Here is a 16701-nt window from a genome sequence, read left to right on the forward strand (position 1 = left end):
TTTGCAGATTCTACATTATTCTTTAGCGTTGCACAGTATTCCATTGTGTGTATGTACCATAGTTTGGTTATCCATTCCTCAGTTGATGGACACCTTGTTTGTTTCCATCTTTTGTCTGTTGTAAATAGTGCTGCGATGAACATGGGTGTGCATCATATGCTTGTCTTTTGTTTGGCTGGAAGCCACAGGAGTGGGTTCAATTCCAGACCTAAAGGGCAATGAGGGGCCATAGTCTCAGTTGTTCCATCAAAGCCTGATTTTTTTTTATGACCTTGAGTTTTGTTCCACATTTTCCTTCTACTCTATCCAGGATCTCCTACTCTGATTATTTTATGAGTGGTTGACAGTGGTAGCTGGGCACCATCTAATTCTTCGGGTCTCATGGTCATATAGGTTGAGGTTTGCAAGGTCCACTAGTCCTTGGACTAATTGCTTCCACGTGTCTTTGGTTTTCTTTATTCTTTGCTCCAGATAAGGAGACCAATTGTTTTATCTTAGATGGCCAATTGCAAGCTTTTAAGACCCCAGTCACTGCTCACCAAAGTAGTAGAACAATATTTTTGTGTAGTGTTATGCCAATTGAGCTTAATCTCCCCAGTGATAAAGTCATGGCATCTTCAATCACCTGATATGCATGCAGAAACTAGAGTTATTATGCTGCATAGAATAATTGACTCTGATTAATAAGGGGAAATTGGGATACTAGTACAAAATAAAAGTAAGGAAGAGCATATCTGGAATACAGAACAGCCCTTAGGAGATCTTAGTACTACCATGTCCTATGATTAAAGTCATTGGAAAATGACAACAATTCAGTTTCACCAATGGCTTTCAGGAACAAAAGTTTAGGTTGTCATCAGCAAGCAAAGTATCACAACCAAATGAGGTACTTGTTGAGAGTAAAGGGAACATGGAATGTGTAGTGAAAGAAGGTAGTTATAAATACCTGCTATGACCACATGATCAGATGGAGAAATGAAAACAGTAACAGTGATGAGAATTTTGTTAAATGTTTTATGTGTGGTAACAAAATTGTTTTGTTTTCTTTCTTCACTTATTCCCATATAATCTAGTATGTTGTTGTTGTTAGCAAGCTGGGCTGATACCTGTGCAACAGGTGCACCACACTGGGTTTGAAACACCAATGGCACAGCCTCAAGTCTCACAGCAACCCATCACCACAGTAGGACAAACCGACAGACAAGTTTGTCTCCCTTAGCTGTTGGAAACCCCTCCAACCACCCTTACCTGTATCCCTGCGGCTAACTCCTCGATCTGTTCCAGTGCCCTTTGCCTTTTCTGTCCTCTCCCTGCTTCCTGCCTTGCTGCTTGTGGGGCGTGGCCTGGGTTCCCTCTCTTCACCAGGGTCCCTGTGGCTGACTCCTCAATCTGTTTCGGTTCCCTTTGCCTTTTCTGTCCTCTCCCCACTTCTCGTCTCACTGCCTATTCTTAGGTCCCTGGAATCCAAATGAGTAATGCTATCACTTTAAAATCCAAAATGGCTGCAGCCAATGTAGTAAATTAAGAAAAAAGGCAGGAGGATTGTATGGAAATAAAGATGTTATTATTGGCAGATGATGTGATTGTATGCTTATGAAATCAAATGAATCCACAGGTTTCATTTGTTATTTTTTATAGTTATATTCTTTGTCCAAATGCAACTCCCAGTAATTTAGTGATTATCAACCCAGCCATATTTTTGTATTAGTTCTGTGTGTGTATACATCTATGTGTATCCAAAAATAAACCATAATATTACTTTATCTCATCTCATTTTCATATTATCATACTACAAAATTGATTAGGTAACTTTGTTTTACTGAACATTGTGTCCCATAACTCTCTCATAATATCTATAGGTCTGATCTAATCGTCTTTTCAACTGTGCTGGGTTATTACTTTACAGGATGTTCGTGGCACTATATTCTGGTGTGCACCTGCAAGAGTTTCTATCCAGTAGTAGAATTTGGGGGCATTTTCAGCTTTAATAAATCTTCCAAGTGGCTCTCCAAAGTGATTGTGCCAACACTCTTGTCATCTGTAGTTGACAGCTATTTCTTCACCTCCTCTCAGTCTTATGATAGTAGCAGATGGAAAATACTTGCAAAACAAAGTAGATCTGTATGTAATACTGCTTTGAAAAGATGCATAAACCAAACCAAACCAACTGCCATTGAGTCAATTCCAATTCATAGCACCCTATAGAACAGAGGAGAACTGCTGCATAGGGTTTCCAAGGTTGTAAATGGTATGCTTTATTCTTCAAATTATTTAGTATGATACAATTGGGATAAAATATAAAACAAACATCCCTAGTCCCAGTCATGGGCCCTGAGGTTGTTATGTGTTGTCCTAGCAGACCACTAATCCCAAAACCAGGGCAGCTGAGTGCTTGGTTTCTCTGCAGGTCCACACTACACATCTTGCCCCAGAGGCAATGATAATGACCTGTCCATTATTTAGGAGATGCCTGCTGTAGCTGAGAGCATAATGACTCTCCATTTTTTTGAGGATCCCAACCCTGCTCCTGTGACTGAAGGTAGGGGAATTGCTGCCCTAGATCCTCATGACTTGGGTACATTAGAAGCTGCTCCTGGAATCGCATCTTCTCTTGACAATTCTGAGGCTGTTGGGGCTGCTGTAGATGATACTGTGAACCATTCTGCTGCCATCCTTGCAATAGTGAATAAGGCCTATTCTTCTGTTCCTCCTGCTGCTGCCTCCTTCCATGCATAGTATAAACACAGTGCAGAATGTAGGGGTTTGCATGCTGCTTTTCCCCTCCCTCAGTCCTGGTCTTGTCAAAATAGTCCACAGGAGATGTAGGAGGATGAAGGCCAGTTGTTGATCTGTAGTTGGAACACAGAGAGCCAGGAAACAGTCCATTTCCTGTGTTACTTTGATACTCCAAAACATAGCCTTGTTCCTTTTCTATCTTTGGAACTCCAGTGTGGTCTAAGCCAACCTGTTGACTGAAAACCCCCTGTGTGTACAAAGAGGAGCAGCCAGCTCTACCAGGCAGAGTCTCCTGGGTGTAAGAGAAGCTATGCTCAGGGACATAGTTGGGAGCTTCATACTTGGTGTACTGAAGGCTTAAAAGTGAGTGGCCTTCGACAGGGAACTCTTTTTGTTTCCTAGCCGCAAATATTCTGCATCTTTCTTTAGCTGGTAGTCGAGCTCTTTTGTTCTGGAACCAGTTCTAAACAGAAAAGAGAGTATTATTCTATCAGGTCTGTATATCTGGTTATATTGTAAGGGAGGCATATTTCACAATTCATTTCTATAATGTAGGAAGATTTCATATTTAAGTCAGCTCTGCATTATTGCTGACTTGTCTCTGACCTTGAGTAAGACACAAAAATATGAAGACACTCCTTTTCAGAGCTGCACAAGCAATCATGGAGGGTGCCGTGCACAATTCCAAAATCCCGGCCTCCATAATGAGCAGTGGCCCTACTGCACATGCAAACTTACATCTTTCCCAATCTCCCCCAAACTATTTGTCACCTATTTGCAATCCTCCACATTTAGAGACAAAATAGACTCCTACATGTCCCCTGAACACACTGCATTGTTCCCATAACTTCTTTATTTTATTCAAGCTGCCTCACCAGGATAAGTTCATGACTCAACGTATTCTTCAATTTCTTGCTTTCAATAAATTAAAGCAAGAATTTGAGTTGTCACTTAACTGTATATTCAATATGTGACACTAAGCATTTCATTTATCCCCTCTAATCTTCATTTTCTTTTTCCTCCTCCATAAAAATCAGGATAATTACATAAACCAACCATAATGCCAACTGCCTGGGGGTGATGGAAATGATGAAATGTGTTTTTAGACTATTAATCCTCGTAAGCTGCAGCTGTGGTAGGACAGAGTCATGCAGCACAGGCAGTATATCTGGGGGCTTTTGTGCCATTTTCTCAGCCCTGGAACTTCTCTCTGTGTCTCCAAGTTCAGAATTGCTTTAGGCTGTTAGAATCACTGAAGTTGCAAGACTTCCCATCCACAGACTCAATGACTGTTTTAAACAAAATTCTGTGCACAATGAGCCCAGTATTTATAAACACACTCGTTTCTTCCTCAAAAGTTCCATCTCATAGAAAGGCAGACATATTTTAGAGAAAGCTGAGTTCAAATGTCAATATATTATTTGTGAAGCCAGTAGGGGGCAGATCTCATGAAGCAGCCTACCAAAAAATAAGTGCTCCTGTCAAACTGCTTTCTATAATCTTTCCCCTCATTGTGCCTGCTTCCTGATCACATCTAGGGTAGCCTTTTTTTATGCAAATGCAGCCCAGGTCAGTTCTGAGCAATTTGATCAGCCAGCATCGGTGAACTTTCTTTTACAAATCTATCTCTCTTACAGGTGTAGAGGATAAAAATTGATTAAAAAGCAGTTCTGACCTTGAGGAATTCAATGGTCAGAAATTCAGAAATGTATTACATATTTGCCTATCCCTTTCTTTCATCTCCCAAAGCTGCTCTTACATCCCCCAAGATAATTTCTACTAAGACAATCTGTTCCTATTGTCAAGCAACCAATAAATTCAATTACAGAACAAAGTATAGACATTGCCTTAATATGTGTGTAAAACAGCATAACTCTAACACAATGAAATGATTTGTAGTTAACAGTCATTTCCAAAAATTATTATGTCAGGAAATTCTCCAAACAAAATATTGGTTCATGCCACAAATGTTATGAAATACCTACTAATGCATAAGGAACTAAGATAGGTGCTAGGGACAATATCAATAATTTATATCTCAAGCTAAATCCTTTCTCTTGCCCTTCAGATTTGTAGATCCAACTGTTTAGTTAGGATCTCCTCTTGGATGTTTAATAGGCGTGCCAAACTTAACATGTCCGAAGTAAAACTCCTAATGTCTCTAGCTCCTCTCCCTGGCCTCTCTACCTTAGTTAAACAGACAACTCTAGTGTGCCATTTGCTTAAGCCAAAACTTTAGAATCACCCTCATTCTACCTTCTTTCTCACTGCATATCCAATATCTCAGCAAACTCTGTAAGCGCCTTCTTCAAAACACAGAGTCTTCCCGGCTCTCCTTGCTGCCTAGCCAGCACCCAAACCATCATCATCCGTATCTGTATTACTACAGCTTCTTAACTGGTCCCTGCTTCCAAAATTACCTTATAATAGTCAATTTTCTCTTAAAACATAGACGTAAATATATTCATACCCACAATGAGATGAATATGACAAAATGTGAACACTTTCCGAAGTGATCAAATGTTTTGAAACTTTCTCACAGTTCTTTACATTCATATTGCCTACAAACAGACACATAAATACAAAGCTTTGAGCATTTGACTTACATCAATTATACTGATAGAACAATGGATCAGGTTGGACAGTTCTTTTCTTGTTGTGAAATCAGGATAAGGATTCTCTGAAAATTTGTTATTAAGTAAAAGCAGTTCTTCCATAGTAAATATATGTCGTCGTTTTCCTTTTCCTCGTTTCCGTTCTACGCCTATTGCTTTGTCATGACCACCCTCTTTGGTTGGAGAGTCTGCATAAAGTACAAATTGAGAGAGAAAAGCATTGGAGAATACTGGTAGCATACAAAGAAAAGACTTCTCAATAACAATATAGCACAATTGACAACTGATTCATAAAATAAGATAAAAGGAATTGGAGACTTACTTAACTTACTTCACATTCATACAAAAACCAACAATTTAATTACACTGGGTATGGAGGAAGAATGGTAAGAATTTTATGAGAGTTAACTTCGAAAGCACTTGGTTTGTAGAAGGCAGCTGTCCTAACTCCATTTTGAGTCTTAAAGTAAGTTCAGATGTCATCTGAGTTCTTTATGTTACTTCCCCAACACTTGCTGGCCATTAAACCAACAATGTGGCTATGCTTAAACAAATTCCGGGAGAGGCAGTTTGCCCAGGAAAAATGCAGTTCAATATAGATTAATTAGTATGCAGAAGACCAGTTAACACTACTATTATTCAAATTTATGCACCAATCACTAAAGCCATAAATGAAGAAATTGAAGAATTTACCAACTTCTGCAGTCTGAAATTGACCAAACATGCAATCAGATATATTGATGATTTTTGGTGATTGGAATACAAAAGCTGGAAACAAAGAAGAATCATCAGTAGTTGGAAAATCTGGCCTTGGTGATAGAAATGATGCCAGAAATTCCATGATAGAATTTTGCAAGACCAACGACTTGCTCATTGCGAATACTTTTTTTCCAACAACATAAATGACAGCTACATACATGGACCTCACCAGATGGAATACTCAGGAATCAGATCCACTATATTTATGGAAAGAGGTGATGGAAAAGCTCAGTATTTTCAGCCAAAACAAGGCCAGGAGCTGACTGCCCAACAGACCATCAACTGCTCATATGCAAGTTCAAGCTGAAGCTGAAGAAAATTAAAACAAGTCCATGAGAACCAAAATATGACCTTGATTATATCCCACCTGAATTTAGAAACTATCTGAAGATAGATTTGGCACATTAAACACCAATGCCTAAAAAGCTGATTTGTGGTATTTTCAATTTGCCTCATATGAATGTGAAAGATGGACAATGAATAAAGAAGAGTTGATGCATTTGAGTTGTGATGCTGGGGAAGAATACTGAAAGTACCATGGGCTACCAGAAGAATGGACTAATCTGTCCTGGAAGAAGTACAGCTGGAATGTTCCTTGGAAGTAAGAATGGCCAGACTTCGTGTCACCTACTTTGGTCATGTTGTCAGAAGGGCCCATTCCCTGGAGAAGGACATCATGCTTGGTAAAGTGGAGGGTCAGTGAAAATGGGGAAGACCCTCAGCAAGATGGATTGACACAGTGGCTGCAAAGATACGCTCAAGTATAGCAGGGATTGTGAGGATGGTGCAGGAGCGGGCAGTGTGTTGTTCTGTTGTACGTAGGGCCACTATGAGTCAGAGCTGACTCGATGGCACCTAACAACAGTAACAGTATACAGAAAGGTGCTCACACAGAGAACTGTAGAACTTGTCTGGGCATTTCCTTCTAATGCACAGAACTTCCTTGGGCATGTCCTTAATGATTTACCGAAAGTTGCCAATCCTGTAACCTTTTTAAAGCTGCAATTATGTATGTATTCCAATCATAGTCCTTTCCCCACTTCTGTCGGCCCACCTGCAACAGTGATGACTTAATTGACCTGCCACAAATCATAATCTTGTGATGATTTCCTCTGTTCTCTATTATATATAAGAGGAGTGGATCCATCAGCCTCTGTTCTGTTTATATGCCGATGGTTTCCCTCATCCAGGATTGTCTTCGCTTCCGTCCTGTTTCAGGTTTAATAAAATGGTGTTTAAAGAACTTTTTTGAATCTAGGGTCCTTTTGTCTATCACAGAATCAAGGAATATAGAAAATCATCATCAAAATCAATTGTTAAGACCACTTTAGAAAACAATTTTTAAATATAGTCAAATTGAAATGGTGTCCTTCAACACAGCCATCAAATATTCTCAAGCACATAATGCAAAGAAACTCTAACATATGTCTAGGAGGAAATATGAAAGCAGGGTGAATTATTGATGATATATATATTTAAAAAGGTGGTTGTTGTTATGTGCTGTCGAGTCGGCCCGACTTTCTGAGGCGGTATCACTGCAGAAGTAGATTGCCCAATCTTCCTTATAAGGACTGGCTGGTGGGTTTGAACCGCCAGCCTACTGGTTAGCAGTCAAGTGCCTTAGGCACTATGCTACCAGAGCTCCTTTAAAAAGGTGGAGAAAATGTAAATGTTTATAAAACAGCATGTAAGCCTATAATCAGTTGTTGGGCCTTCTGCTGTTTGGATAAAAACAAAAAGAAGCTGCATTTCTCTTAGCAGATAGACAAAAATGCAAACAGAAATGAAATTTCTCTTTAATAATAGATACCAACATTCAACCAATGATGAACTATGCAAATAAGAACTTCTAGACTATAACACGCAAAACGTAAATGACTATTGGTTTGTCAATGACTTTTATGTACAACACCAAAAACAATAGCCATAGAATAAAAAAACTTGATAAGCCATTTTGGAAAACAGTCTGGCAGTTTCTTATAAAGCTAAATTGAATGTTATAGGTTGAGCATTCAGTCCAGGAATTGCACTTCTAAGTATTTACCCAAATGAGATGAAGACATATGTCTACATAAAAACCTGCACATGAATGTTTCTAGCATGTTTATTCACAACTGCCACAAACTAGAAGCAACCAAGATGTCCTTCAATAGGTGATTGGATAAACAAACTGGCACATCCATACAATGAAATATTGTTCTGCTATAAAAAAGAAATGAACTATATATCAAGCCACAAAAAGACATGGAAAAAGCTTATATGCATACTGCCATAAAAGAATTGAATCCTAAAAACCTACATACTATATTATTCCAACTACACGACATTCTGGGAAAGGCAAAACTACAGAAAGTGGAAAGATCAGTGATTGTCAGAGAGTGGAGAAGGGGAGTAGGAAATGATGAATAAGTGGAGCAAAGAATGTATTTACGGCAGTGAAACCATTCTATATGCTACCATAATGATGGACACATGAAATTAAGCATTTGTCAAAACTCATAGGATTGTGCAACATAAAGAGTGAACTCTAACATCAACTTTGTGGACTTTAGTTAGTACTAAAGTACATCAATATTGATTCATCAATATTGGTTCATCAATTGTAACAAATACTGGTTCATCAATTATAACAAATGTTCCACAGGAATGTTAATAGGAGAAACAATGTGTAGGAGGAGGGGGTATATGGAACTCACTGTATTTTCTGCACAGTTTTTCTGTAAAGCTAAAACTGCTCTAAAAAGATATTTAAAAATCTTAATAATCTAAGAAAACACCCCAGAAATAAAAGAAGATCTGAATGTATCTGTTGAAAGATTCCACAGGGCACTGGAGGAAACTGACTCAGAATGATTAACTCCAAAACATGCCCTAATAAAACTATTCCAATTTAAAGATAAAGAAAATACCTTAATGCCTCCAGGCAAAAAGAAAAAATAACTTACAAGGTCGAGAGAACTAGACCAGATATCAGATTTATCAAAAACAACATACACATTAAATTTCTCAGCATCTCTTCTTTCTATCCCCGCCAGGTCTCTGTTTTGGCTCTTGTGATGTGAACTTCTGAACTAGCCAAGTATTTCCTTTTTTCTTCCATCTCACGTTTTCATTTCTCCTTTTGGCACACAGGCTAAGAGAAAGGGCTAATTCCTAGTGCTTCTTAATAAGGACACCATCTCAGCATTTTGAGTCAGACAATTCCTTGTGAAAGACTGTCCCATGCATATGGCACCCCTGGATCCCACCTACTAAGTGCCATGGTAGTAACCAAAAACTGTCCCCATACATTTCCCAAGACTGGCTTCATTTTACTTAAGATTGGCTTATTTAAGATTGGCTTCCTAGCTGCTACCAGTTTGAGTTACTGAACTTCAAGTTTCTATTTCTCCATATGATGAAAGGGTCTACAAGTATTGACTAAAGTATTGAGCTATTAAAAAGATTAGATAAATTATTTATTTTATTATTATTACTTAATGTAAAGTATTCTGAATAAAGTATTGTGAATAAATCTGAGAACACATATGAAGCCCAAGAAGCGAAGCCCACTGATGTTGAGTTGCTATGACCCTTCCTTGGGTTTCTAAGACAGGTAGCGTAATGCCTAAGGCACTTGACTACTAACCAGAAGGCTGGCGGTTCAAACCCACCAGCCACTCCTCTGAAGGAAGGTTGGGCAATCTACTTCTGTAGTGATGTTGTTATATAGTGATACAGCCTCGGGAACCCAAGGAGGGGTTGCTATGAGCCGGGTCTGACTCCATGGCACATAACAACATCACTGTAGAAGTAGATTGCCCAACCTTCCTTCTGAGGAGTAGTTGGAGGGTTTGAACTGCCAGCCTTCTGGTTAGCAGTCAAAGGCCTTAGGCACTATGCCCACAAAGAACACTTATCAAGAACACTGGAAATGTTGGATCTTATTGCTTTCCTTCTAGAAAGCTTCTAGAAGCTCATAGACAACCACCATTTTGTGTTTCAGATAATCTCTAACCCAGAGCCCAGAGGTGAGTGCTAATTGGATCTGAGAGAGGAAGGAAGTCTGGCCACAATAGAGCATAGAGGCTATTTCCTGTCTCTCCTGGGTCTTTATCCAGATCAGTTCAATAATGTGTGTGTGGGGGGAACAGTCTCCTTACCAGATGGCTGGCGGTTCAAACCCACCAGCCACTCCTCAGAAAGGAAGGTTGGGCAATCCTACTTCCATAGTGATACTGCCTCAGAAACCCAAGGAGGGGTCGCTATGAGTCGGGTTTGACTCGACGGCACATAACAACAACAAGCTAGTTAGAAATAAACCCAAGGCAATTGATAAAGGATTGCTTAAGTATTGCTTAAGGAGACTACCAGATGTTTTACCCCTGTCCTCAATAAATGTTTCCTGATTATGATTACGTCCGGCGGTCAGGACTTTGTGACGTGAGCCTTGCAAATATTAGAGGCTAATTAACTCTCAATGATGTTATAAATCTCATCTGTCTGAGCCCAAACTCACAAACAGAAAGGGCCAGGATGTAGCCAGGGAAAGAAGCCCCGATTTTTGTAAAATCCATGCCTCTGGGACAAACCTTTCTGGTTTGCTTATGACCATGGGCATGTCATTTCACTTCTCAGGGACAGAGGAGTCTCAATTCCAATACAGGAGTAGTAGAGTCACTCAGAAGGTGAGTGACTCAAACCCACCAGTGGCTCTGCTTTACTTCCGTAAAAATTTACAGCTTTGCAAACCCTAGTGGGGTCGCTATCAGGTAGAAGTGACTCATGGCAGTGAGTTGAGTTTTTCAGGTAGAGATGTTATTATTAACTCTTTAACTTGAGGGAGAAACAGAAGTTGGAAGACAGTAAGTGCCTTCCTTGCCCAAGGTTAAGTCAAACCTTCAGACCAGAGCTGCCCTGCTCTGCCCTGCACCTGTCAGGGACAGCAGAAGATGGAGAGGGAGGCCAAGCCCCTCACCATTCCAATTGACCCCATTGCAGTCTGTCACCTAGGCCCACGGCTATCTTACTCAACTGTCAACTCTTGTCATTGTTTTTTGACTTACGTTTTTAATGAGAAATACAGGAAGACACAGCAAATAAATAATCAGCCAAATTCCATCTACTCAATCAGCCAAATTCCATCCACTCAGACATTATTTAAAATTAAATGAAAAGCTCCCACACCAACTCTCCCTGAAACACAGGCAAATTGAATTGTGTTTTACGGCCCTGAGGCCAATTTCTTCTGGTGGTGGTGGTGGTGGTGGTGGGGAAGATACAGTAATTAATCACAATGAGCTTTGGAAGGTGTATTCAAGTCTGCGATCCTTGGCTAGAACTAAGAGAAAGGAGTGAAGGAAAAAAGAAACAATATTTTAAGAAATCTCTTAGCAGAAAATTAGAAAAAAAAAATTCAATTTACCACTTTCCCACCTGTTGCCCCTGAGAACTGTCAAAGATCTTAGTGTGTGATACTACTAACTGCTAGACTCCAGGTTCCCCAGTTTGGCAACATACAACACTCACTAGGGAATAACAGAGGCTCCCATTCACAGCAAAATTATATTCAGTGATGCAAGCTGAGCATAGCTGACTCTGGTCTGAGTTTCATCCCTCCCCAACCACTGCCCATAACTCAATATAAAAAGTTCTCAGCATTAATGAAAAGCATTTATTAAAGATAAAAACTCAACAATAAAGGCAGCAACCCAGCAGGCAACCTTTTGTTTAGCTATACTGTTGTTTGTTATGCGCCATCGAGTCAGACCGGCTCATAACGAGCCCTCCTTGGGTTTCCAAAGCGGTATCACTAGGAAAGTAGATTGCCCAACCTTCCTTCCGAGGAGTGGCTGGTGGGTTTGAACCGCCAGTTTTCTGGTTAGCAGTCAAGTGCCTTAGGCACTACGCTACGAGAGCTTCTTTGTTTAGCTATAGTCCCAAGGTTTAGAGCCGACCTGCCTGGGTTCAAAGTCTAGCTCTGAAGTGGCTGATCAGTTGTGAGGCAAGGCTGACTGCTTCCGCCCTCCCAGGCTCCATCCACCTTGATCCACCTCTACAGTAGTCTCCCAGCCTTAGCCAAAAACCAAACCAAACCCACTGCTCATAGCGACCCCCATTAGGTTTCCGAGGCAGTAAATACGGGATGGCCTCATCTGTCTTCCGCGGAGCAGCTGATGATGGATTTAAACCGCTAACCTTCTGGTTAGCAATCAAGTGCCTTAGGCACTGCCCCACCAGAGCTCCTCCTAGGCCTTGCAATGAGGGCCCTTTCCACAGCAGATTCGTGGAGGACCTCATATTCCAAATCTACAGTGGTTTAGCCTCCTTTGTTTTAGGGGCTCTTTGCTGCGTATTTTTGTCCGAGACAGAGATGGTAATGGAAACAGTTATCTCGTTTCCACTATAAGAAGCTGGGAGCCTCTGGTGGATGATTAGCATATCGCTGGTTAGAGAACCACGCGTAAAATACAAGCGTCTGGAACTCACTGCAGATCCTTCCGGCCTCAGCTAGCGCTTGGCTAGCAAGCGAAATCAAAGGCAGAACCTCCGCACTTTTAGAGTCTGCTTCCTCAGTGAACAGGAATGTCAACGCTGTTCCACATTCCAGGTCTGAAAACTGCCACAGCATTTCTAAACTTCAAACTGCCATAAACTAGAGGGAAAAAATCCCCAGAGCCACTTCTCTGTCTATAGTTCCTCCTTAGATTTTCTTTCTTTCTTTAAAAGGTTTTATCATACTAATTTTTAAACATATGTTGTTGTTATGTGCCGTCGAGTCGCCCCCGACTCATAGCGACCCCTCCTTGGGTTTCCGAGGCAGTATCACTACGGAAGTAGATTGCCCAACCTTCCTTCCGAGGAGTGGCTGGTGGGTTTGAACCGCCAGCCTTCTGGTTAGCAGTCAAGTGCCTTAGGCACTACGCATATACGAAATAGTATATTAAGGAATATAATAGAAGCAATAGTATAATGGACTCCCTTATTATTTAAGTGAATCTCGGACAATCATCTCGTCTGAAAATATTTCCCTATGTATTTCTAAAATACAAGAAACTCCTTTGAACATAATAACCATAGGTTGGTTCAGTTTTAAATATCTTAGCCCTCTTGAAAAGTGCTAACCACAGACAATTATTAGTGACACTAGCCATCCCCAGACAAACAGCCTACACTTTTAAAAGATGAAAGTGCACCCCCTCACCCTCTCCTGAAAGCTAGTAAGCCAGGCAAACTGGTTCCCACAAAACGAACTCACCACTGGAAGCCATGTCGATCTCTAGTCCAGGGTCTTTCCAGGTGAAAGGTGTTAGATTCTGCTGCAGCATTAATTATATAGCCCCTAAGGTGCCCACCCTAGTCACACCTTATTCCTAAATAGCTCCGCCCCAGACATCCCTCCTGATCTTTTTTTTTTTTGAAAAGAATACACCTTTCAAAACCTAACTTCCAACCAATCACTGAGGCCACACTGAGATGAAAATTCTTGTTTAATCCTCATAATCCCATTGTAAAGCAGTTACTATTTTATCCCCACTAGCTCTGGTAGCATAGTGGCTAAGACACTTGCCTGCTAACCAGACGGCTGGCGGTTCAAACCCACCAGCCACTCCTCGGAAGGAAGGTTGGGCAATCCTACTTCCGTAGTGATACTGCCTCGGAAACCCAAGGAGGGGTCGCTATGAGTCGGGGCCGGCCCACTCGACGGCACATAACAACAACAACAACAGAGGACCTTGGAAGGAGCTCTGGTGGTGCAGTGCCTAAGGCATTTGACTGCTAACCAGAAGGTTGGTGGTTCAAACCAACAGCCGCTTTGCAGAAAGAAGATAGGGCAATCTACTTCCATAAAGATTTACTGCCTTGGAAACCCAATGGGGGGGGTGGCTATAAATCAGACTTGATGGCAGTGAGGTTGTTTTTTGTTTTTGTTTGGGAGGACCCTGTGTGGTAAAAATGGTTAAAAGGTAGATGATTAACCAAAACATTGGTGGCTTGAAGCCATCCAGAGGGCCCTCACAAGAAAGACTGGCAATCTGCTCCTGAAATTTCACAGCCTTGAAACCCTATGGAGGGTGGTTCTACTCTGCACACATGGGGTCGCCATGATTTGGAATTGACTCAATAGTACCTGGTTTGGAGTCCTTGGGTGATGCAAAGAGTTAATGGGTTTGGCTGTTAATTTAAAAGTTGTGGGTTCTAGTCCACCAGAGATGCCTTGGAAGAAATGCCCGACAACCTACTTCTGAAAAATCAGACACCGAAAACCCTATGGAGGGAAGTGATGGTGTTTGCCGAGGCTTGGACAGTTGAGGGTGGTTTTTGGTTTGTACTTATAGCTGCTTTTGGTGTGAAAGATGCTGGGGGTGACAGCCACAAGGCCTGTCCCATTTGAGTCCCAGGAAAAGCTGCTGAAGCCTTGCTCCACCTGGCCAGAGACCAAGAAGGTGTGTGATGCATGCATCATCATGCACCATGAGAAAGGAAGAGCACTGTGGACACCTAATTGAGGCCCACAAGGCATGCCCGAGAACCCTGGGATTTAAGATATGAAATGGTGGGAGTGAATGATCCCAGATGAAGAAGATTAAATACCTTGGAAAATTCTTTAATGTTTTGATAAATAGAAAAAGTATTAATGGTCAAAAAAAAAAAAAATACCTATGGAGCACAGTTTGACTCTGACATGCATAGAGTCACCATGAGTCTGAATCTATTTCACAGCAACTGGTTTGGTTTTGGGGTTTTTTAGAGGACAAAGGGGACAGAAGGGTTTAGAACATAGAGTGAGCCTCTGACTCAGGCAGTCTGACCTAACTCATGCTTTTCTCCATCACACTATTTTATAGCAGCACCCTCTATGAGGATGGAAGCTTTGTTAGGCCCACAGATGATCCACGTCATTGAATCTAAGGGAGCATCATTAGTGACTAAAGAATGCGGAGTTGAGAGGCAGCGAGATTAGAGAATAAGGATTAAAGGGTTAGAGTTTTTGCTGATTCATTTTGTCCTTAAAACAGTCCTGTGAGATAACTGAAACCTCAATTTTACGGGAAAAGGAAATTGTAGGCCTCTGAGTTGATTTTTCTCTTCTTTACAACTGTGAGACTGTACCTTCCCAAATGTGTGGGAGAAGGTAATAGTACTTTGAAGCTTTATTTTTTCATATATAAAACCAAAGGGGAAAAAAAGAGAAAACTAAACTCACTGCTGACGAGTTGTTTTTCTGATTCATAGCGACCCCTACTTGGGTTTCTGAGGTCATGCCCAATCTTCCTTCCAAGGAGTGGCTGGTGGGGTTTTCATATATATATATTCCATGTGTAGAAAACATTAACACATGCTTGACAGCTATTTCAGGTGAATTCATCTAAATTAACAACCATCTGCGAGTTGAGTCCCTCTTTCTATTTAAACAAATTGCTGCCAATTTATGGGGAGACTGACTATGTGGCAGGCCCAAAGAACAGTTTTTTAATAGATCTTATTTAAATCTTGTAGTCACTCTATGAGGATATATATTATTTATATCCACTAAGGAGCTCTGGAGGCATAGTGCCTAAGGCATTTGGCTGCTAACATGAAGACTGGCAGTTCAAACTCCAGCTGCTCACAGAAGGAAGATGGGGCAATATACTTCTTTAAAGATTTACAGCCTTGGAAACCCAGCAGGGGCTGAGTTGGAATAGACTCAATGGCAGTGGGTTTGGGTATGAGGACACCTAAATATACAGAGATTAACTAATTTGTACAAGGACAAACTAAAAGGAGAATATAGGGATATAAGGCAAGTCAAAATAAGGTTTTTAAATGGGCAAGTTAATGGCAGAGGTACAAAAGCCCAGGATGAACCCAGTTTCTGAGTTGATTCCAGGAGAGATCATGGCCTCACCAACAAAATGGAAAGGAAAAACCAAAAAACAAACATGAGGAATGGTCTTGGCAGACAGATGAAACAAAGATGTCATGCAAATGAGTTATAATTGTAGATGAGTCCTTTGCTGTCTAGGTGGAATCAGAGGCATTGATAGCTCAGCTGAGCCTTTAGGCAGAAACCAGGTGCTTTGGAGTAGTTGGGGGAATATTTTGGGAAGTAGAAATGTCTTAGGAGACTGGAGACTGAGAAAACCTATTGCCATCGAGTTTATTTCGACTCATACTGATCCTATAGGACAGAGGAGAACTACTCCATAGAGTTTCTAGGTTGTAATCTGTATGGAAGCAGACTGCCACATCTTTCTCCCATGGAGGGGCTGATGAGTTCAAATCATCAACCTTTCTTTTTCATTTCTACTTTTTTTTTAATTATCTTTTTATTGTGATTTGAATGAAAGTTTACAGAGCAAATTGGTTTTCCATTCAACAATTTATACATTTTTGTTTCATGACATTGATTGCAATCCCCACAATTTAACAGCACACTTCCCACTTCCTCCCTGTGGTTACCATCATCTTGCCTGTGTTTACTTCATCCTTCTTTCCTATTCCTCCCCACCTTCTGAGCTTTATCCCTGGGCAAATAGGCTTTCTTGATCTCTTGTGACCAATTGTTCTAAAGAAAGTGTACCCCTCTAGTGTTACTGTTCACTTTTTGGCCTATTGCTTGGCTGCA

The 16701-nt window shown here is 40.8% G+C and overlaps 1 protein-coding gene across 1 annotated transcript; it reads right to left on the bottom strand.

Moving 5' to 3' along the window:
- Positions 1-2455: 2455 nt before the first annotated feature.
- On the bottom strand, positions 2456-13360 carry CPHXL (cytoplasmic polyadenylated homeobox like). Its single transcript, XM_042780660.1, has 3 exons — positions 13348-13360; positions 5343-5539; positions 2456-3199 (listed from the first exon to the last, which is right to left on the bottom strand). Exons 1-3 carry the CDS (start codon positions 13358-13360, stop codon positions 2456-2458), a joined length of 954 nt encoding a protein of 317 aa, XP_042636594.1.
- Positions 13361-16701: the final 3341 nt, after the last annotated feature.

This window comes from Orycteropus afer, unplaced genomic scaffold (assembly GCF_000298275.1).
Source record: "Orycteropus afer afer isolate SDZICR_OR568_19922 unplaced genomic scaffold, OryAfe1.0 scaffold00052, whole genome shotgun sequence".
Lineage (NCBI taxonomy): Eukaryota > Metazoa > Chordata > Mammalia > Tubulidentata > Orycteropodidae > Orycteropus > Orycteropus afer.

Excerpts from the sequence above, each read along its gene's own strand:
- CPHXL (XM_042780660.1), bottom strand. Across the intron at positions 3,200-5,342 it reads GTTCTATCAGTATAATTGAT|AACTGGTTCCAGAACAAAAG; the intron begins GTAAGTCAAATG and ends TTTTCTGTTTAG.